Source organism: Arvicola amphibius, chromosome 7 (assembly GCF_903992535.2).
Source record: "Arvicola amphibius chromosome 7, mArvAmp1.2, whole genome shotgun sequence".
Taxonomy (NCBI): Eukaryota; Metazoa; Chordata; class Mammalia; order Rodentia; family Cricetidae; genus Arvicola; species Arvicola amphibius.
Window position 1 is genome coordinate 101,977,506 of NC_052053.1, and position 23,138 is coordinate 102,000,643.

A 23,138-nucleotide genomic window follows, 5' to 3' on the forward strand; every position below is an offset into this window, starting at 1 on the left:
GAAAAGCCATTCAATACAGCAGAGAAGGGAAGGCCACCTCTTTACCATGGAGCTCACCCCACTTGGGACCAGCTCCTTGGGTTAGAATGTTTGGACTGATGTTGAATAGTGGAAATCGTCTCCTTGACATATTTGTTCTGGCTCAGCTCCTCAGAGATGCCGTGATTCATCTCACGTTCTTTCTGTACCCCACCACAGGGCCACTTCCCCACTTCTGTTCCTCTCTGCCCATGTGATTATTCTTCCAACCATAGATTCCAAACCTGGCCATGTTTAACCCAGGCCAGGCTCATTGCCAGTTGAAAAATACCCCCTGCCTTCCTTCTCACTAGTTCTGAGCTTCGCATCCTACCTTGTGTTTAAAGATTCGTTCATTTCTGTGTGTGTGTGAGAGAGCCTGTGTGTATGTATATATGTCTACCGTATTCACACCTCCTCCCTCCGAGGTCAGAAGAGGGAATTCTGTCCTGTGGAACTGGAGTTTGAAATGGTGGTTGGCTGCCATGTGGGTGCTGGGAACCCAACCCAAGTCTTCTGCAGGAGCAGCAAGCGCTCTTAACAGCCGAGTCCTCTCTCCAGCCCCTCTTACCCTGAGTTTATAACATACAGTTCGGAAACGCTTGCGACCAGGAATACCGTATTGGAACTCTGTCATTAGCCAGTTTTGTCACTGTGTGGACATCACAGAACGTACTGACCTAACCTCAGGGAGGGGCCTAACCTCCTGCACGCCTGGGCTAGATGGCAACTATGCCGTTGCTTCAAGAACATAGCGAGCAAAAATAACATGAGAATAGCTGGGGAAGTAGGTTAGCAGTACAGTATACTTAGCATGCACAAGGATCTGGGTTCAATCCCCAGGGCCAACACTAAAACACTAGATCCAGATTAGGTCCAGCAAGAAAGTGACGCAGCAAAATGACATGATCATAAACATATAACATATATGAAGCAGGGTCTGGCAAACATAACATGCTGTTTACAGAAAAACGTGTTAAATGGAACATACACCCAGTGTGCTCATTCATCATCCTCAAGCACAACAGAGAGAGCAAACAGGAAGTAGCAAGAGCTCCAAAGGCACCCCAGCCTCCCCAGACAGTGCCACCAGCTGGGGACCAAGTGTTCAGCCGCCCAAGTGAGGGGCATTTCTCATTCAAACTACCATATCCCACTTTCTGACCCCAGAGGCTCATGCCATGCACATCATGCAAAATGCATTTATTTCCACCTCCAGAGTCCCCAAAGTCTCTGAGTCTCAACACTGTTTTAAAGTCCAAAGTCTCTTCAGAGACTCAAGACAAGCCCTTCCTTAACCATAAGCCCCTGATAAAGCAAAAATCAAATTCTATAATTCCAACCTGTAATGGCACAGAATATGTATTTCCATTCCAAAAGAGAGGAGTGGCGGTATAATGAAGAAATACTGGACCAAAACAAAGCCCAGCAGGGCAAACTCCAAATCCTATAGCTCCAGGTCCCATGTCAAAGGCTTAGATGGCTTGCCTCTCTGGCTTTGCTGCCTACAGCATTTCTCTGTCTGTCTCTCTCTGTCTCTCTGTCTCTCTGTCTCTCTGTCTCTCTGTCTCTCTGTCTCTCTCTCTCTCTCTCTCTCTCTCTCTCTCTCTCTCTCTCTCTCTCTTTCTCTCTCTCTGGCTGGCTCCACTTCCTGTGTGTAGCTCTTGGCAATTCCAACAACCTGGAGTTTCCATGGTAACCCGACTTCGCTTTCTCAGCTTCATGCCATGACCTCTCAAACCTCTTGCCCTCTCAGGGCCTTCACGTAGGGTTTCTCCTATCACCTGTCGCCTGGCGTCGGTGGCTTTTTGAAATGATGGAGGAAGAACCCATGATCCCTTCACTCTTATGTCCATCATGCCTCAAAAGTCAGCGCCATGTGGATGACACTTCCAAGTTGGACTAGCAGCTTGGGATGGACCCTGATCGCCTTGAACTGCATTAGCAGCGGCTTTTGGTTGCACTTAGGAGAACACACATACACGCGCGCGCGCGCGCTTTATGCTCTCTTGCTCTCTTTCACAAGCTGGGGACTTAGTTGGATGGGGTCTTGCCCTAAGGGCACACTTCCCTTTATCCCAGTCCAGAAAAGAAAGTCCTTCACTTAATGGCACCAGTCTCCGTAACAACGTCTTCCAGCACATGCCTTAGCCAGAACATAAAGCTTCAGGGTGCTCCCTTTCTCTCGGGACCATGCATTTTATATTTCCTTCTGCCCCACTTTCTTTCTTCTACTAAAAACCTGCATAAGCACTATCAGTAATACATAGGCCACAAACCAGACAAACATTACTTAGTCTTGAAATTTTCTTCACCGAAGAAACTAGGTCATTACTTTTAAATTTAGCCTCGAGCAAGTTCTCACAACATGGGCATTTGCCAGAATCTTACAAGAATGGTCTCTAAGCAGCTGCTGTTAATGGCCTTCCTCTCCTCTGAAAGCTCTTGAGTTGGGCCTCTAAGGTCCTCAGTGCTCTTGGCACGGCTGTCCTCCAGGCTCCTACTAGAGTAGCTTGTTAAACTCTGCTTACAATATTCAACTGCTTTTCTAGCCCCGAATCTCAAAGTCTTCCCTATTCCTCCAGAAAACAACATGGTCAGGTTCTTCCAAGGAACGGGAATCTCTGCTATCAGCCTCTCTGTTAATTTCCATTCAACTGCGGTAGCCAATGCCCTGACCAAGGCAACGTGTAAAAGGAAGGGTTTCTGGTTCCAGACGGATAAAAAGGAGGGGTATGGCAGGAAGAAATAATAACATGGTAGCAGGGGCAGGAAGCTGAGAACTCAGATGCTAAGCCCTAAGTACAAAGCAGAAAGAGTGAGCAGGAAGTATAGCAACCCTACAAACAGTCAAACTCCGTCCAAAGTGATGTACTTCCTCAAATAAGGCTCTGCCTCCTAATGATTCCATAGTTCCCCAAGACAGTGCCACCAGCTGGGGACCGAGTGTCCAAATACCTGACTTAGGGGGGACATTTCTCATCCAAACTACCACATAGGCATTTAGTTTACTCTTGTGTGCTATGGATTCTTCTGCTGTGAGGTGGGTAAGTGTGGACTCAGTGGTCTGCTTGGCTGGTGGACAGCTCTCTAAGGCTGGTGCTTCACACTCACTGAAAGACTCCAGGACATATGCCAGACCTTGACATATCCCCCATTTCATAGCCGTGTCGCACCTGAAGACCGATATTGCTGCACATCGTCATCACAGTCCTAGCTGGAGTCTTCCTCTCCTCTCTTTCCTTCTCCTCTCTTTTCCCCAGGCCTCTTTCGTTTTTTGTTTTCAGGCCCTAGGGCACTTTGAATGTAGCCTTGGGCATTTTCAAACTTCTCTGAAGGGAAGCTGAGAACTATCCTGAAGAATTCTTACTGAAGAAGTTAATACTGTGAGCTTTCTAGATATTTCCAACGTTTCTAAAACTCTTGGGAAATTGTATGCAGATGCTCTTTGACTTGCGATGGAGTTACAACCCAATAAACCCATTGTACGTTGTCTGTATCATAAGCAGAAAGTGCATTTGCAGGGGGCAAGTGGGTATCAGAGCTCGCTATGCAAGCAAGAGGACCCGAGCTCAAATCCCCAACACTCACATAAAAGCCACGGAATATAAGTGTAATTGTATTCCCAGCATGGGGATGGGGTGGGACAGAGACAGGCAGCTGGCTGTGCCAGCCTGCTAGCCTAGCCAAAACTGCTTCGGGTCTCGTGTGGAACTCTCTCAAAAAATAAGATGGGGGAGGGGAAAACACCTGACATCATCCCGTGGCCTCCACATATGCACACAGGGGCGCGTGCCCCCGTACACACATGCACACATACACCTCTCTCTCTCTCTCTCTCTCTCTCTCTCTCAGACACGCGCACGCGCACACACACACGTATGGTCATGCATTGTGGCACTAATCTTAGCTACTCTGGAAACTAAAATAGGAGGCCCCCTGTACCAAGAGTCAGAGACCAGTCTTGGCAGCTCCAAGTTGCCAGCAACCTGGCAGTCTGTAGTGTTGGTTGTTAACCTGTGGTCACACGGCTGATTGGGAGCTGCAGCCTGCTGCCCCTGCCCAGTACCATACCTGATTGTGACACGAATAATAAAAACCCAGAGACAGATATGGGGGGGGGGAGTTCAACCTGAAGATCAGAAAAAGCACATCAGCCAAGCCACTCACTAGAGAGCTCTTACCTCTATGAAATCTTCAGACTGAATGAGAGCAAATTCCTGTCTCATCCTGCCTTATATTCCTCTCTAGTGCTGGGATTAAAGGTGTGCACCACCACTGCCCAGCCTCTATGGCTAACTAGTGTGGCTGCTGGGGTTGAAGGTGTGTGCCGCCACTGCCTGGCCTGTGTGGCTGACTAGTGTTGACTAGTGTGGCTGTTTTGCATTCTGATCTTCAGGCAAGCTTTATTTATTAAAATACAAATGAAATATCACTACATGTAATACTTCCAGCTCAGGCAAAGGACAACATTCAAAGCACAGTTCCTACTAAATACATATTACCTGCCCACTAGACAAAAGCCTAACCATCGCAAATCCAAGGGCATTCATGTTTACCTAAAGTCTAGTTGAATATTACATATGGCTAGGATCATATCATTATTTGACTCTTGAGAACCAAGGAATTCTGGTACTCTGCTAGATATATTGTTGCCAGATGCGGGTCCAAGAATCCCAGGCTAACTCCAAAATAAACCAGTTGTATTTTCTTTATTATAAGGGGCAAACTCACGAAACAGGAATGAGAAGTCCAACCTCAGTTGTGTAGCGTGGGAACCACAGAGAGAACAAACCTTGGGCAGGCTGGCATTTTTTTTTTCTGGGTACTCAAAAGGTCACACCCTAACCTGGTCCCACCTCTTAAAGATCATTGGCTGACAGAGATTCATCAATATATCTTGAGTAAAATTGGACAAATTAATTTTGTTTACCCACAGAAGGTAGATACTTCTTGGGGATGGCAGGTAACAGGAGGTCTGTGGGGAAGACGCGTGAGAAATGTGGGAAAGGGGCTTCTGTGGGAAGAGCTAAAGACAGCATGGTATCTGGGTCCCCTTGGCCTTTGTCTCCCCTGGCAGATGGCAGGACTTCCAGGCAGTGGTGTCGGAGCAGAGAGAGGCTGTGGACTCGGCCCTTCGAGTGAACAACTACTGTGTGGATTGTGAGGAGACCAGCAAGTGGATCGTGGACAAGACGAAAGTTGTGGAGTCTATCAAGGACCTGGGGCAGGACCTGGCGGGGGTCATTTCCATCCAGCGAAAGTTGTCAGGGCTGGAGCGGGATAAGCTGGCCATCCAGGACCGTGTGAGTGCGCTGCAACGTGAGTCACAGCATTTGATGGAGTCCCACCCTGAACAGAAAGAGGACATTGGCCAGCGGCAAGCAGATGTTGAAAAGCTGTGGAAGGGCCTGCAAGATGCCTTGCAAGATCAGGAGCTCTCCTTAGGTGAGGCCAGCAAGCTGCAGGCTTTCCTGCAGGAGCTGGATGACTTCCAAGTCTGGCTGTCCATGGCCCAAAAGGCAGTGGCCTCTGAGGACATGCCTGAATCACTCCCAGAGGTTGAGCAGCTACTACAGCAGCATGCAGCCATTAAGGAAGAGATTGATGCGCATAAAAACAATTACCACCAGGTCAAGGCTTCTGGGGAGAAGGTGATTGAAGGCCAGAGGGACCCAGAGTACCAGCTTCTGGGTCAGCGGCTAGAGGGCCTAGATACCGGCTGGGATGCTCTGTGCCGGATGTGGGAGAGCCGAGGGCACTCCCTCACCCAGTGCCTGGGCTTCCAAGAGTTCCAGAAAGATGCCAAGCAGGCTGAAGCCATCCTCAGCAACCAGGTAGGGAGAAGCATACAGGGTTCGGGCACAGGAGTCCCTCAGGAGACTCACTAGTGGTGAAGGCTTCATGGTTACCAGTTAAAGGAAATCCTCTCTGCTCCTTCCTCTTCATGTCACTTTCTGGTCGTATGTCCCAAGCTGTCTTATTTTGGGGTCATTCTGAAGCTAGAGAAGTGAACCTTGCCCTGCATTGCTGCCCTTCCATGTAGTTTTCACCACTGGCCACGTGCCCCGCCTCGGGTGGGAATGGGAGGCCACGCCTGGGGGATAGAGCACTCTCCTTGCCCTGCTCTAAGGGTGCACTGCAGCCTGCACAAGCTGCCCGTGGTGTTCTTGCTTAGCCCATCCTCAGGCCTCCTCTGGAAACCTTTCTTTAACAGGAATACACTCTGGCTCATTTAGAGCCTCCAGATTCCCTGGCAGCAGCGGAGGCTGGGATCCGAAAGTTTGAAGATTTCTTAGGGTCTATGGAAAACAACCACCATAAGGTCTTGAGTCCTGTGGACTCTGGAAACAAGCTGGTGGCTGAGGGCAACCTGTATTCGGACAAGATCAAAGAGAAGGTGCAGCTGATTGAAGACAGGTACTCCCCACCCCAAGGACCATGAGGCCCTATGCTACTGGGGTTGGGGTGCCGGGCAAGGACACCAGACTTGGTGCTAGTGTGACTTCCCTTGGCTTCCCAGGCACAAGAAGAACAATGAGAAGGCCCAGGAGGTTACAATTCTCTTAAGAGACAACCTGGAGTTACAGAACTTCCTCCAGAACTGCAAGGAGGTGAGGCCAACAGTTGGGTGCCTCTTTGATTTCAGTCTGAAGGGCTCAGAAGAACAAGGCCATAGGATTCCTGTCTCACCCAAGACTAGTGACATCTCATGAGCTGGGGACTCGGGGTACTCAGCTTGACATTTCTTGAACCCTTCCATTCCACAGTTCTTTTCTGCCATCAACCCCCAAGTCTGAAGTCTCCCTTTTATTTACCTGATCTAAGACAAGGTTCTCCAAGGGTGGTCTGAGAACATTCTGGGTTGGAACTACCTAGGGTCTAGACAGGGCTACATGCAAGGATGTCTGATCCATGTTTTCATCCACACAGCATCCCACAAAGGACCCAATCATACTGCCCTGGTGATGCTGACTTGACATTTGTTAATACTTTTGAGCATCTTCATTTTGTCCTGGGTCCTTAAATTATGGACCAATTCTGGGCCTGGGGACAAACAGATTGTTAGGCCCCCTGAGGGCAGATGGATAAGAGCCTTAAGGAGAAAGTCTGCTGATGGAACTCCCCACATGCAATGGGTCTGTCTCTGGCATCCCACTTGCTCTTGTCTTAGGACTTCCTCTCAATCCATATAATCCATATAACTTTGTTTCCTTTTTGTTTACCTTTGTCCTTGGTACAGCCATCTTGGAAATACTGCACACACAACTTTCCCTTCTCCTTTTTAATTGTTGCTGTTAACCTCTTCCTGATGTAACATCTTCTTGGTGTTTCTTAATTATTTGTCACCCACTGTCAGGATGGATTTATCCACCTATCCATCTAGTAAGAATATGCTGAGTTGTTGCAGTATCTTAGGCCTTGTCCTAGGGTCTGGAACTATGGAAAGAGCAAACTATCTCACAACCACACACACTCTAGTGAGGAAGACATGGGTATCCCCTTGACCTCCATCTGCAGCTAGTGGTGGGAGACCCTGCAGCAAGCCATGGGAGACCCTGCAGCTAGCAGTGGGAGACCCTGCAGCTAGTGATGAGAGACCCTGCAGCAAGCCGTGGGAGACCCTGCAGCTAGCGGTGGGAGACCCTGCAGCAAGCCGTGAGAGACCCTGCAGCAAGCCGTGGGAGACCCTGCAGCAAGCCGTGGGAGACCCTGCAGCTAGTGGTGGGAGACCCTGCAGCAAGCGGTAGGAGACTCACGATCCTGCCTTGCCAAAGTGGCACACTCAGAAAACATAGGGCTTATCGTTTCTGCCCACAGCTTACTCTCTGGATCAATGACAAGCTGCTGACATCTCCTGATGTCTCCTATGACGAAGCTCGCAACCTTCACAACAAATGGATGAAGCACCAGGCATTTGTGGCAGAACTGGCTTCTCATCAAGGGTGGCTTGAGAACATTGATGCAGTAAGTAGAGGAATGAGCTCAGATGTGCTCCTGCGGCTGGGGTGGCATTCATGACACAGACAGTCCCGAAGCTTGCTGTATTGTATAGAACTTGGCAGTAAAAATAAAACAGCCTCATCTAAACAGTAATGAAAGCTTTAGTGTTCCTGCTGTAGCTAGACTCGTTAAACCCGGCAAGAACAATTAGGGTTCAGTAGCCAGTAGCCAGGGGGCAGTCATTTCTGCTAGCCTTCCAGTACTGTGTTCCCTGTTGTTTGGATGGGCAAAATCACCAGGAAGCTACTATTCACTGCCCTTGCAGATGAAAGCATGGGGCTTCTCTGTATTGGGCTTTCCAGTGGCACAGGCCAGAGTGTGGCAGGACTTACACCTGGGAATCATGGCCCTTTGCTCTCCCTGCTGTGCTTGTCCAATAAGAATTAGGCCCTGTGTCCGCTTGAAGCCAAGTGGTTAGGGCATAGCCTCGGGAGCCAGACTGGCTTCTCTTCTCTGCCCTCAGCTCTTCCTCTCTGAAATGGGGACAGTAGCTCTTAACAACTGAGTTGTGGGCATTGTGTGCTTGCAGACAGATCAAGCACTTAAGATAGTATTTGGCAATTGTGAGGTCATTGATAATATTGACCACTATTAATAGAATATTTGCCTAGAGCCAAGTTCTAGTCTACTCTCCACACCCAAAACCCAGACATTTATACAGGGAAACAAGGTCAGGCAGTCCCAATGACCAACTTATTCCTGAGGCAAAAATACTGCTTCTGGAACTTATAAGGGGTTCCCATGCTATGGCTACCTGGATCTGATTTTGTTAGTTTATTCATTATTATTATTATTAATTGTTTTATGAGACAGAGTTTTGCTCTGTAGCCCAGGATAGCCTTGAACTCATATCTTTCCTGCTTCAGCCTGAGCTGATAGATTACTGCTGTGTACCGCTATAACTGACTCCTGGATGGATTTTGATATTCTTTCCTTTTCTTTTCTTTTCTTTTCTTTCCTAGGAGAGGGATAACCAGGAATTAAACCTCTACCATACAGCTAGATTCCTTCCCCCCCCCCATTTTTGTTTTTTGGGTTTTGTTGTTGTTGTTGTTTTGAGACAGGGTCTCACTAAGTTGCCAGGGTTACGCTTTAGTTCATTTCATACATCAAGCTGTCCTTCAACTCACTATCCTCCTGCCTCAGCCTTTCGAGTGCTAGAGTGATAGACCCATGTTAGCAGCCCTGTCTCCTAAATGAATCTTGAATTTTTCTTTGAGTATCAGTTCCCTTTACTGGGTTCCTTCTGAGTCCTTTGCCGAAACACTGTTCTCCCTGCCCCACACCCCTTTGCAGAGTTCAAATGGTGTTTGGGTGGCGCCTCACCTAAGGTCTGTGTCAATTCCTGGCCTTACCAACCTCCCTTCAGGATTTCTCTTGCAATTTCTCTGGAGTGGGGCCCTTCAAAGGCCACTGAAACCAAAAGTGAGCTCTCCTCCTTCCCCCACAGGAAGGGAGGCAGCTGATGGAAGAGAAGCCCCAGTTCAAGGATGCGGTGTCAGAAAGGCTGGATGCCCTGCACAAGCTCTGGGACGAGCTGCAGACAACCACGAAGGCGAAGACTGAACAGCTCTCGGCAGCCCGGAGCTCCGACCTGCGTTTGCAGACCCATGCAGACCTTAACAAATGGATCGGCGCCATGGAGGACCAGCTACGATCAGATGACTTGGGCAAGGATCTGACCACTGTCAACCGGATGCTGGCTAAGTTGAAGGCATGTGAAGAGGCGGTAGACTCAGAGTGTTGGAGTAGAAGGGATCTTAGGGAGCCAACCTGAAGCCTTAAAGTAAGCGCTCCTTCTGTTGGTATTCTGCAAAAAATGCCTCCTGATTCGGAAGCCGTCTCCTATCCTTTTGCAATGGGTAGGGCAGGAACCTAGTAAAACTATGCGTGTGAAATAGAAGGGGGGGCAGCCATGGAAACTTCTTGGAGGAGGCTGCACTTTAAAAGTGGATGGAACATGGGTGGGTGGAGGGACAGCCCCTGTCCAGGTGTCACAGACAGTACTGACACTGGTCCCCATGTCCCAGCGAGTGGAGGACCAAGTGAACTTGCGGAAGGAGGAGCTGGAGGAACTTTTTGCTGAGGCACCCTCTCTGGGAGCGGAGGCAGGAGACACAGACATGAGCATCGAGAAGCGGTTCCTAGATCTTCTAGAACCTCTGGGGAGGAGGAGGAAGCAGCTGGAATTATCCAAAGCCAAGCTACAGATCAGCCGGGACTTGGAGGATGAGACGGTACGTGGGCTGCAGACTCTCTCCCCCCAGAGCTGAGGTGCCAGCTGCCACGGGGCTAGCTGGGGCTGTCCAGAGCAATCTTGGCAACGGATGACTGGTCATCTTGCCCCTGACCTTGTAGGGTTGCTTTGGAGATTGCACTAAATAGAAAAATCAGGACAGATCCTTTGTGAATGGTAACTTACAAGTCAGTGTTAGTACTGGCCAGTCAGACCGTGGGATCAAGATCCCACATTGGGAAAGGGAGCAGGTTATTTGGAAACCTAGTTTGAAACATCTGTCTGTAGAATGGGGGTGTTGGGAAGAGCCAGGCAGCGCCTTGTCTGGCTCTTTGTGTGTGTTCGGGAAAGGGGTAGCTGTCTGGGAATATTACTTCAGCTGTCTTCCTGCCTTCTGGTCTCTGCAGCTCTGGGTGGAAGAGAGGCTGCCACTGGCTCAGTCCGCTGACTATGGCACTAATCTGCAAACTGTGCAGCTGTTCATGAAGAAGAACCAGGTGAGTCCCACCTCACCAGTGCATCTGCCCCTGCTTGTTCTAGCCTGGCCCCCAGGGGGGTCAGCTTAGCTCTGCTGTGCAGAAGGCTGGTGACAGCAGATTATTGCTCCTGATGGTTGCTTTCAGTCCCCTAACTTCGTGGGAAGTTGCAATGCAGAAAGGGCAATGCTTAAAGTGGCTGCAGAGCGGATTCTGGGAGGATCACAGACAAAGAAAGCTTCATGTTACTTGGAAATTTGGGACCACCAGACTCTACTAGGTTCAAATGAGTGCCTGGCTTGAGGCAGGTGGGGTCAATGTGCTGCCATCGTCCTATTTTGGGTAGCCTCCCAAGAGGATGCCACCAGCACTGAAGCACTGCCTAGCCCTCTCCTGGGGCTAAGCTTGGCATGTGCATTGTCCTCAGGGTATATAGACCCTATTCTTCTGGACACGTGACCATTCCTGTGAGGTTCAACCCCTTTAGCCAACGAATTTCAACTCTTGAGTCCCAGAAACAAGCATCTACTGATCCACTCTCTTAGAACAAATTAGGTACTTCCGGCTGAAATCCTGAATTATAGGCAGGCACCAAACACTTCCCCTGTCGGGGCTGCAGAGGGAGCCTAAATCCTAAAAAAGCCAGCTGTGTGGCATTGCAGTGGCTTCATGCCTGGGCTGGGGTTGGCCACAGACCTTTCACTAGGAAGCAAGATTCTGAGTGTAAAATACAATGCACACTCCAGCCATACTCCTCGTGCGCATTGTTTGTTATGCGTGTATGTTTAAGCACGGAAGTTGGTGGTCTCACACTCTGCCCTCAGGGCTCCTGCCTTTAGATGACTTTAAAGGGTTTGAGATTGTCAAGAGGGAGGAAACAGGTCTAAGGGACCTGGAGTATACACAGAAGCTACAGCAAGCCTGGGCCTCTAGGATCCAGAAAGGGAATCAAGTATCAGGAACTCCTGAAGAAAAGTGTAATCCAGTTACCACAGAGCAAGGAAAGGGCCATTTGGGCTCAAACAAGAAATAATAATACACGGTTCAGATATGAGTCATAGAAATGGAGGGAAATAAAAGCCAAAGCTTTCCCCGAGGGGTAGCCATCAGCTTGTTCTTTTACCTGGAACAAACAAAAAGAAAAATGCTAGGGATGGCAGTTGGCCAGTTTGAAGTCCTTCTTCTTTCCCCCAGCATAGAGACCTGAAACCTAGCTCCAGGATGCAGATAGGGAGTGGTCCAGAGCATGGTTTAGCCTGAGGATGCATCTATAGGCAGTGGTCCAGAGCACAGGTTAGCCTGAGGATGCAGCTATAGGCAGTGGTCCAGAGCAAGGCTTAGCCTGGGGATGCAGCATAGATGGTAGAACTTCGCCTAGCATGTGCAAAGCCATGAGTCAGCTCCACATACACTGGGCATGTGGTGAATACCTGTAACCCCAGTTTCTGAGCATGGTGGAGGCAGAAGGATCATGCTTTCAAGGCCAGTCCAGAGCTACATAAGACCCTGTCTCAAACAGTGTGGGGCTAGGGTTGGGGGAGGATGACTGAAGGGAGAGGTGACTGACAGTTAAGAGTACTTACTGCCCTCCTAAAGAACCTGAGTTCAGTTCCCCTCACCTCCATCAGACAGATCACAACTATTTGTATCTCCCAATCAAGGGAATCCAGTGATACCTCCATGATACCTGCCTCCATGATACCTGCACACATGGGGCATATACTCAGACACATGCAAACACACAAGTAAAAAATAAATAAATAAAAATCTCTTTTAAATTTATTTTTTAAAACGCAAAGACCGTGGAATCAGAGAGATATGTGCTTTAGTCTCAGCCCTGTCTTCACTGCACTGAGCCAGCTTCTCAGGAACAGTGTTAAGGCTATCACTTGCTCTGCTCTGGCAGGAGGGGGAGGGAGGGGTCTCCCTCTGCCGTCTGTAGACTTGGCGTCCTCCTCCGGGGAGAAGGCTCTGCCTCTGAGTCCTTCCTCTGGCCGCAGACCCTGCAGAATGAGATCCTGGGCCATGCCCCACGGGTGGAGGACGTGCTACAACGAGGGCAGCAGCTGGTGAAGGAGGCAGAGATCGACTGTCAAGACATCGAGGAGCACCTGGGGCATCTGCAGGGCTCGTGGGACACACTGCGGGAGGCGGCAGCTGGCCGGCTGCAGCGCCTGCGGGATGCCCATGAGGCACAGCAGTACTATCTGGATGCTGGTGAGGCAGAAGCCTGGATCGGCGAGCAGGAGCTCTATGTGTTCTCTGACGAGCCCCCCAAGGTATGCTGGAATGGCAGAGTCTGCCAGCGAGAGAGTTGGGGTGGGCAGGCACTTGGGGAGCCTGGAAGTCCAGGTGTATGAGAAGACAAGTTATGGGTGTGTAGGGAACCTACAGACTCCTGCTCTCCTGATACCCCTTAGGGCATCCCACCTCATTAAGAACATCCTACCGGTCTGCCACTCGCCACCAGTAGGTGTTCCACCCAAGGGTTCTTCATATTATATTGTAGCCATGCTACCAGATAGGGTGAGGAAGGATATAAAAGGGTCTCTCAAGGCTGCAATAACCCAGTTATTTCCCCAGAGAAGCCATTGTCATTCTGGGAGACTCAGAGGAATAGGTTTCCTCCTCTGAGCCAGCTTTCCAGGAGCTAGGATATTTTCCCAGGGACAGATTATTGGAATTGGGCTTGAAAGGCAGGGCAGATACCAAATAAGACTCTAAGGAGTTGAGAGAGGGGCCGAGAACAGCCCTCCTAGGAGTCACAGGAACAGGAAGGGAAGGTATGAATGCTTTCCTCTTCAACTGGGCTCCCCAGAGCTCAGCCTTAGCTTTCCAAAGAACGGAGTCAGGTGGGGCAGTTCCCAGACGGTGTATGGTGGGGCCGCGCTCTGGTACTGACCACTGCTGCCTCGCAGGATGAAGAGGGAGCCATCGTGATGCTCAAGCGGCACCTGCGGCAGCAGCGCACTGTGGAGGAGTACGGGCGGAATATCAAGCAGCTGGCCGGCCGCGCTCAGAACCTGCTGTCTGCAGGCCACCCTGAGGGGTATGTGTGCCTCCTGGGATGATACGACCGGGTGTGGGGATCAAGCCAGGGGCCTTTCAGGTCCAAGGGGAAAGAAGTAGGACCAGTTTCCAGAGAACTAGAGGTCTCTGAAATACTGGTTGTCCCTATTTCATTTTATTCTTTGGGTTGTGTACAGAAGTCATACAAGGTAGGCCCCCGAGACCACATTTATAGAAAGGTCAGAGTCGGAGTGCCCCTGATGAACTGGGAGCCCCACTCTCTTGAAGAGTTACCCTGTCCTAAGAGACCTGAAGGTCTTGCAGCAAATCCTAGGTGGGAGTCAGGTAACTACTGGTCAGACTTCACAGGCTGCTTCAGCCATGGCCCGCTCCTCAGCTACCATTAGGGCACACCTCCCAACACGCATTGTGTTTCCTGGGCAGCCACCCCACATATCTCCCAGGGAACCCCAAGAACTGAGTCTCTGGTTCTGTCCTTTTCTGGAGAGCTAATTGGAATCAGGAATCATTCCTTCTGAAGCTCCATCCGTGGTCCATGCTTTGTACTTGAATCTGTGGCAGAGAGAGAGAGAGAGAGAGAGAGAGAGAGAGAGAGAGAGAGAGAGAGAGAGAGAGAGAGAGGCACTGTGAGAGGTACTGGGACAAAATTCCAACACAATCCTGCTGTCTCCCGGTGGGTGGCGCTTCATTTTCTCCCCAGTTCTTTTCCTGGGAAAACCGTTGTAATTTCTGGGGTCTGGAGAAGAGTAGGTTGTCACCTCTAAGCCCGCTACTCTGGGTTCTTCTGTTGTATTTTGTTTCGTTGTACTGAGGATGGAGCCTGTGATCCCACAACCTGCTAGGCAAGAAGGCTTTGGGTCTTGGTCACCTTCCTTAAAGCATTTCTTGGTTTGACTCCCAGGGAACAGATCATCCGGCTCCAGGGACAAGTGGATAAGCAATACGCGGGACTGAAGGACATGGCTGAGGAGCGCAGGCGGAAGCTGGAGAACATGTACCACCTGTTCCAGCTGAAGAGAGAGGCTGACGACTTGGAGCAGTGGATTACAGAGAAAGAGATGGTGGCCTCATCCCAGGAAATGGGGCAAGACTTTGACCACGTGACCGTGAGTAGCCACAGCTCTTACTTTCTTTGCCTTCCTCTAATTTCGTAGACACAGGCCACCGTCACCCCAGACCCACATGTCCCCTCCCCTGCCAAGTGGAAGAAACTGCAGAGATGGGGTTATGCCAGTGGGGCGGTAGTGGGGGGCGGTAACTGAAAGACAATCTACCCTGGAGAGCATGTGACAGCCAGCTCCATGTGGCCACAGTGGCAACCTGACAACGTGATCACCACGCACCCTTGCGCTCAGCTAACCACATTCTGTCTACCCCGTGTTTCAGATGCTCCGTGACAAGTTCAGAGACTTCGCCCGGGAGACCGGGGCGATCGGGCAAGAGCGGGTAGACAACGTGAATGCTATCATCGAGCGGCTCATCGACGCGGGCCACAGCGAGGCAGCCACCATTGCCGAGTGGAAGGATGGGCTGAATGACATGTGGGCCGACCTGCTGGAGCTCATTGACACCCGCATGCAGCTGCTGGCTGCCTCCTACGACCGGCACCGCTACTTCTACACAGGCACTGAGATCCTGGGCCTCATAGATGAGAAGCACAGAGAGCTGCCGGAGGATGTGGGGCTGGACGCCAGCACGGCCGAGTCTTTCCACCGGGTCCACACCGCCTTCGAGCGGGAGCTCCACCTCCTGGGTGTGCAGGTACCTTCCACCCACTTCCTACCTGTGGGCATCTCAACCACCTTCTCCTGGCTTCTCTTCCTTGGACAGCCAGCAGCACAGGACAGAGCCCAGCAGCTCTCGGGAATTTATTAGCTTCAGGAGTAGTGCTGCAAGCTCTAGTCTTCTGGCTTATGTACTGTTTACTAGCGAGCCCAGCCGTGCTCTGTCAGTACGAGGTATGATTTTAAGTGATGTGCACAGTTGTTGGATCTTCACAGCCACCTCTGAGGAGGCACTCATGTTGTGTTTGCAGACAAGGACAATGAGGTAGAGAGGGGTCATTGTTACCTGGAAAATAAGAGATACAAAGTGGAGCCAGAACGCAGGTCCTAGTGCCCTGGCTCAAGATCCCTCACGTTTAGTTAGCTATCAGACAGGGCTGCCATTCATGGGGTTCTAGAGTCTCTAAGAGCTGCCTATATTGTCAGGTGGTGGTGGTGCATGTCTTTAATCCTAGCAGCCGGGAGGTAGAGACAGGTGGATATCTGTGAGTTCAAGAACAGCCTCGTCTATTGAGTGAGTTCCAGGACAGGCTCCAAAGTTACAGAGAAAATCCATCTTGAATAATGAAAAAAAAAAAAGGTTCTGCCTAAATCCGCTCTCTGATCACCAGAGCATATCCCAAGGAACCTCTGTAGACTCTCTAGATTTCTCTGAGCTTGACTGGGTAGAAAGGATTAAGTGAGGGATCCCAGCTGCCAGCTCCCCAGGCTTCCAGTGGAGTAGGGAGAGTTGGGCTGGCTGTACAGTCTTGAGCCGGCTCTGCAGGGTTCAAGGAGGGAGCACCGAGAAAGACTGGACCTCTGATTTATCTTAGGGATTTGTCCTCCTGCTGAAGGCGGGGTCTGGTATGTAACTGTTGTATCTGGGATGTCAGAACTATGGAGACAGGTATAGTGCATTGAGGATTCAGGAGAGAGGCTTCATTGTCCCTGAGTGGGCCCCAGTCAAAGGATTTGGGGTAGGCCTATCTTTGAAGAGGGAGCATGGGGGTAAATAAGAACCAGGGACCCGAGTGTACAGGTCCAGTCCCAGCTGTCCCTGTGGTTAGTGGGAGGAACCTGGAGTCGCCCACTTAGCATCCCTGTGCCTTGGTTCCCACATCACAGAAGCAGGGATATAGTAGTACCTCTGGATGGATTGCCGCAAAGAGGAGGAGAGCTAATTACATTTCTAGGACCATACTTGCTCAGCAGTTACTCTCATTGTTGCACTCCTGAGGAGGCCAAGGGGAATTGAGACAGACCCTCCCATTCTCAAATCCTGGGTCAGAGACCAGCACATGCCCTGGGCAGGCAGAGGTGCTAGAGCAGGGGACCCTATCCTGTAGCATCCTGCTTTCCAGTAGCACCCTGGAGAGGACGCTGACGGAGACGGTTGCACTTCAATAACACATCATAAAACCATAGCTACGGTTTTGCCTGAGCACAGGTGCAGCAGTTCCAGGATGTGGCCACCCGACTGCAGACAGCATATGCAGGAGAGAATGCAGATGCCATCCAGAGCAAGGAGCAGGAGGTGTCCGCAGCCTGGCAGGCACTACTTGATGCCTGCGCCGGGCGCCGCGCTCAGCTGGTGGACACAGCAGACAAGTTCCGCTTCTTCAGCATGGTTCGCGACCTCCTCTCCTGGATGGAGAGCATCATCCGGCAGATCGAGACCCAGGAGAGACCCAGGTGAGGGGTGTGTCCTTGGGGATGCTCTAGTACCATGGTTCTCTACCTTCCTGACGCTGCGACCCTTTAATACAGTTCCTCGTGTCGTGGTGACCCTGACCATAGCATTATGTTTGTTGCTATTTCATATTTCATGTTGTAATTTTGCTACTGTTATGAATCATAATGTAAGTATCTATGTTTTTCGATGGCCTTAGTCAACCCCTGTGAAAAGGTCATTTGACCTCCAGTTGGGCTGTGACCCACAGGTTGAGAACCACTGCTCTCGTACATCCTGAGAGAGTCAAGGCTCCTCCCCAAAGGGATGGTCCCAGTGAATGGAAGTTCCTGAGGGGTACCAGAGACCTGATTGGGTTCAGATGGAAACACAGTGGTTTATCATCTACTGGGAGGACTGACCTTTTCAAAGTAAAAGGTCATATAGATTCTCCAAGGGGACCATGACCACTATCAGTGAAAGTAGGTGATTCATATATCCAGAGCTGGACAGGCTCAAGCTCATTCTTCCTCAGCACTGGGTGTCAAGGTCACTCCCCTAAAACTCAATATAAAGTTGACTGTCCATACGAGGCCAGGTCAGACTCACAGGCAGTTGAGATCCAGTGGGGCTGGACCTCTACCTGAGCAAGTATTGGTGACCTCTCTCTGTCCTTCCGTCCCCCTCCACCGTACACATTAACATTTTCAGAGATATAATTCATATGCCATCCTTGACCTATTTAAAGTGCATTATCCTGTGGTGTTCATATATTCCCAATTATGCGATCATTGCCCCACTCTCTCTCTCTCTCTCTCTCTCTCTCTCTCTCTCTCTCTCTCTCTCTCTCTCTCTCTCTCTCTCTCTCTCTCTCACACACACACACACACACACACAATCGTACGCATGCGTGCGCACACATGTGTATATGTGCGCGCATAAAACCACTCCCATGCATAGTCAATCACTGTGCTCCCTGACTCTGGCCCCTGGGGCAGCTGCTTTTCTACTTTCTGTCTCTCTAGGTTGACCTATTCTCTAAGTTTTATATAAATGGTGTCACATAGTACATTGTCTCCTGTGACTGGTTTCTTTCCTTCGCCTGTTTCAGAGGTTCATCCATGTAAACATGATTCAGTACTTTATTTCTTTTTACCATCAAATCATATTCCTGGGCTTCACTGGGGTACCTCTTCACCTTGCTGAGCCACTGAGCAATGAAGACACTAAAATGCCAGTGTCACTGCTGGGACTGAGGCAGAAGAGGAATTGCAGGCTAGCCAGAGAGAAGAAAGACTAGGGACTGACTCCTTGAGGCAGGTCTGAGTGGTCCAGTTTGTCTCTCCAATTGCATCTCTGCCCTGACCCTCCTGTCTTCAGGGATGTCTCCTCTGTGGAATTGCTCTTGAAGTATCACCAGGGCATCAAAGCTGAGATCAACACCAGAGCCAAGAACTTTAGCACCTGCCTAGAACTCGGGGAGTCCCTGCTTCAGCGGCGACACCAGGCCTCAGAAGAGGTGAGTCCCTCATTGTTCCTGCTCCATGCTTGCTGGCCAAGCAGCATCAGGGTGCGGAGCGGGGAGGAGAGGATGCTTCCAAGTAGCTGAAGTGCCTTCAGGCCAGAAATCGGAGCCATAGGAGCCTGTCCCCTGCCTTGGGGAGGTGGATTCTCACTGAAGGAGAGCAGGCCTGTACCTACCCAGTACCCACATGTGCACGTACTTCTGAGTTGTTGACCCTACTTCACAGGTGAGACACCTCACAGGTGCCTCAGAAGGATGAAGTCATTTCCCCAAAGCCACACACTGGCAAGTAGCAGAGCCGAGACTTGAATCTAGGACTGTGTGACCAAGCTTGCTCTTGGAAGCTGTCTGTGGCTGCCTCAGACAGAAGGAAGCATTGCTGAAGCCTGGGCTCTTCCCCTTTCCACCCCACAGATCCGGGAGAAATTGCAGCAGGTGGTGTCCAGGAGGCAGGAGATGAATGACAAGTGGGAGGCCCGCTCTGACAGGCTTCACATGTGTGAGTATAGCTCAGGGCTGGGGAACCTGAGGCCCCTACTGGAGGTAGCGGGTACCACACCATAACTGGAGGAAACTCCATGGCAGGGTACAAAGCTCTAGGCCCCGGCCTGAGTGGAGGCAGGCAGAAGGCCTGTGTAGACACATGTTCAACCCTCTTACCCCTGTCCACCCTTCTTATCACCCACTGCTACCCTGCCTGTGCCCAGGATGGTTCCCCTGCTGAGCTGTGGCTTGTGAGGGGTCAGGCAGCACTAGTTTCTCCTGGGTATTTGACCTTCTTGTTCTATGGAGCTGAGGTGCTCTGTCCTCCAGCAGCTAGAGGCTGAGGAGAGAGAGAAGAAAAATCTTAACCTCCCAGGTAAGTTATGAACAAGGATAAAGCCAGGACTAGTTAATCCCCATGCAGGCTCGTCTGTGACCGTGTGAGAGGGACAAGAACAAGAATTTGAGGCAGGGGATTGCTCCCTAAAGCAAGGTGATGTGAGCCACAATGGAGTTGGTCCCAATGGCTACTTAAAACTATGACTGTGATTGTGCTTGGTGGCACACACAATTAATCTTAGCACTTGGTGGGGGTGGAGGCAGGAGGATTGAGAGTCGGAGGCTAGCCTAAACTGAACACTGAGACCTGTCTCAAAAGCTAAGGGCTAGGGATGAAATTCAATGATAGCATATCAATGATAGAGTATGCACATAGGCCTGAATTTGACCCCCAGCACCACCATACAAAATAAAAAAGTTATATATAATTATATACATATAGAGAGAGAAATTTATGTAAATAAAATTATATACATGTAAATTTTTATGTAGCCATGTAGCCATTGGTAGAGATGGGGTGGGCCTCTAGTGTGGGGATGGAATGGCTTACATAGAAATTCACCACTGAGCAAAGTACCCATATAGTTGGGGGATACCTGAGTGCTAACTGACCCCAGGGCCTTGCGGGTGGGTTTGTGGCTTCTCCCGGCAGTGCTGGAGGTGTGCCAGTTCTCGAGGGATGCCTCTGTGGCCGAGGCATGGCTGATCGCCCAGGAGCCCTATCTGGCCAGCCGGGACTTTGGACACACAGTGGACAGCGTGGAAAAGCTCATCAAGAGGCACGAGGCTTTTGAGAAATCCACAGCGAGCTGGGCAGAGCGCTTTGCTGCCCTGGAGAAGCCCACCACGGTGAGCGGAGGTCGTCTGGGGGGACTGGGAAGGCCACAGCTATTGGGATGGGCTGTTACAAGGTACTCCCAGCCAGCTGTCATGTACCTGGGCTGGTGTCAGAGGGTAAACAGGTACAAGAAAGTACTGGCGCATAAACACCAAAGACAAAGGCTGTGACTCAGGTGCAAACATTAGGGCATGTTGGGGTTCAGGGCCAAACTGAGATCATCTGAGGATGTAGCTCCCCTGTGTGACTGCTCTGACCACTTTACCTTTTCCACCCCCAGCTGGAGCTTAAGGAACGCCAGACTCCAGACAGACCCGCAGAGGAACCTGGGTGAGTGTCAGCACTGTGTGCCTGTGTACAGGAAACCAAGCATGCTGTAAAGGGGGTGGCTAGGGAGGAGGGAAAGGAAGCTACTGACCAGCAGCTGCCATGTGAACAAAAACGTTTGACCTCTTCTCCTGGGTGCCCTGTCAGAACAACGCAGAATGGATGGAGTTTAAGAGTTGTGTTGCACCGGGTCCCGGTAAAGAAAGGAAGGGGTGGCTAGCAGTGGCTGTTACTAAGCCAACCTCTTCCTTAGGAACTCCCGGACACTGCCCTTAAGCTGTCTCACATGGAATTCATCCATTTCCCACGTATTTATCTCCACTTTTCCCATGAAGCCTTGGGGCATGTCCTTGCCGAGCACCTCTGGGAAGGAGAGCCAAGGATAATGCGCTATACATGCTCTGAGCTCCCCAGTGGGTAGAGAGCCAGAGAAAACCAGGCACCTGTCACTAAAGACGGTTGTGTCTTCCGTAGGCCTCAAGAGGAGGAAGGCGAGACAGCTGGCGAGGCTCCCCAGGTCCACCGTGCGGCCACTGAGCGAACATCCCCGGTCAGTTTCATGTCCCGCCTGTCTAGTTCCTGGGAGTCGCTGCTGCCAGAGCCCGGTCACCCCTACTAGGCTCAGCCAGGGCAGAAAGAAGGCGAGGACAGGGTGGGCTGCCTAGTCCCCACCCTCATCCTGCCCCTCTAAGGAGCCTTCTTTAGATCAGTCTACTTTTATATTAGATTTTAATTATTAAATAAGTCCTCTCCTCCCAACCCAGAAACCTGCCCACCAACATGGTTCTACAAGTTTGGTTTTATCTAGTCTAGTAAGTTTTATGGGACTGCTACATCCCCAGCAGCACAGGGACAGATAACACTTTATACAGAGGCAATTCCTCTCGGTACATGGTCTCCCCATTTTCCTTCAAACTCCGTCCTTAGCACAGTGCCCCCTTCATATACATGCTGGCACATACATGTACAGGGCACATGGATCAACAGGCTGCCTCATCCTGCCTGAGCCCTCCACAGCCATTCCGTGCAGCAAAGTGTGACTATCCACCCTTCTAGAAGATTTCTTCTTTCTCGGCAGAGCTCATCCCCCATGGCTATGGGTCATAGAGTTTGACTATGGGGATGGTTCTGAGGCAAGATTAGGCTTGAATCCTGCAAGTGCAGAGGAGAACTCCAGAGATAGCCCTTCAGGGAAACCCCAGTTTATAGAACAGTGAGTCAGAGCCTTATCTGAGCGGTTTAAAGAAAAATGGCTTCCAGAGGCCCAGGACATACAGCCTTATGCTGTTACCCCAGAGCAGGTTCTTTTGGACCCTGGGAGTCTGTTCAGGAAGCCCAGGACATACAGCCTTATGCTGTTACCCCAGAGCGGGTTCTTTTGGACCCTGGGAGTCTGTTCAGGAAGCCCAGGACATACAGCCTTATGCTGTTACCCCAGAGCGGGTTCTTTTGGACCCTGGGAGTCTGTTCAGGAAGCCCAGGACATACAGCCTTATGCTGTTACCCCAGAGCGGGTTCTTTTGGACCCTGGGAGTCTGTTCAGGAAGCCCAGGCAGCTCTGACTCAGGTTGGGAAGGAGTAGCTGGCTGAGAAGAAAGCAAGAGTCCATAAGTGATTCACACCAGTGCATGGATCTCTGTGGCATGTGGCTTTGGGGATTGCAGGAGCATCAGATACTTAGTGTTCCCCCTCCCAGAGCCCAGGTGAGCATGAGTGACCTGAGAAGGGATTTAGAAAGATTAGCATCCTCCCTCAGTGGGAACTTCTGCTACATGGGCTACCCCAAGAGATGCATATACCTCCCTGTGCAAAATCCCTGTACACACACACACAGAGACAGACAGACAGACAGACAGACAGACAGACAGACAGACAGACAGACAGACACACACACACACACACCCTCGGGGCTTTGGTCACCTTTTCTGAGGTGTAGTAGCCCATCCTGGTCAGCAGAGGGCACTGTTGGGCTCTGCTGGAAGACCTATCTCTGAAGATCCTGCTGCTGGTCCCATCACCCTATTTGTGGTAAACTGTCATCCAGCTCCCTTTTCCCAGCACCAACTCCCCTGACCCCATCCCCACCTCACCCCACTCCCACCAGAGGGAGAGAGAACTCCAGGGGCTGATATGGACTGTGGACAAGGGCTGGAGCTGTCCCTGCCTCCTGCCTCCACCTTCTGCGCTTCTGCCCTGCATCCCTGTGTGTCTGCATGCCGTGGTGTCCCCGGTGTGCGGGCTTCATGACCACCTGAGCATCTCGGCACCATTGTCTGTCGTGTCCGTGTACGTCTGTGCCAGTGTGACTACGTGTGCCCCCGAGCCACCTCCATCCAACACCTGAATATCACTGGGTTGGGAGGAATAAAATTTGCTTAAATCTGAGTGTTTCTCTGGGGGAGGAATGAGCCCCTACGGGAGGCCCTT

The 23,138-nt window shown here is 50.8% G+C and overlaps 1 protein-coding gene across 1 annotated transcript in view; it reads left to right on the top strand.

The window, feature by feature from the left end:
• Positions 1-23,138, top strand: part of Sptb (spectrin beta, erythrocytic) — a 123,694-nt gene that overhangs the window by 87,718 nt on the left and 12,838 nt on the right. The window contains exons 16-32 of the mRNA XM_038335760.1: positions 5,099-5,855; positions 6,236-6,438; positions 6,542-6,632; positions 7,840-7,986; positions 9,473-9,736; positions 10,053-10,259; positions 10,666-10,755; positions 12,735-13,013; positions 13,653-13,783; positions 14,666-14,870; positions 15,151-15,525; positions 16,978-17,222; positions 18,580-18,718; positions 19,139-19,223; positions 20,199-20,395; positions 20,665-20,714; positions 21,186-21,261. Coding sequence (XP_038191688.1) covers positions 5,099-5,855; positions 6,236-6,438; positions 6,542-6,632; positions 7,840-7,986; positions 9,473-9,736; positions 10,053-10,259; positions 10,666-10,755; positions 12,735-13,013; positions 13,653-13,783; positions 14,666-14,870; positions 15,151-15,525; positions 16,978-17,222; positions 18,580-18,718; positions 19,139-19,223; positions 20,199-20,395; positions 20,665-20,714; positions 21,186-21,261 — 3,541 coding nt within the window. The remainder of the gene's footprint in view (positions 1-5,098; positions 5,856-6,235; positions 6,439-6,541; positions 6,633-7,839; positions 7,987-9,472; positions 9,737-10,052; positions 10,260-10,665; positions 10,756-12,734; positions 13,014-13,652; positions 13,784-14,665; positions 14,871-15,150; positions 15,526-16,977; positions 17,223-18,579; positions 18,719-19,138; positions 19,224-20,198; positions 20,396-20,664; positions 20,715-21,185; positions 21,262-23,138) is intronic.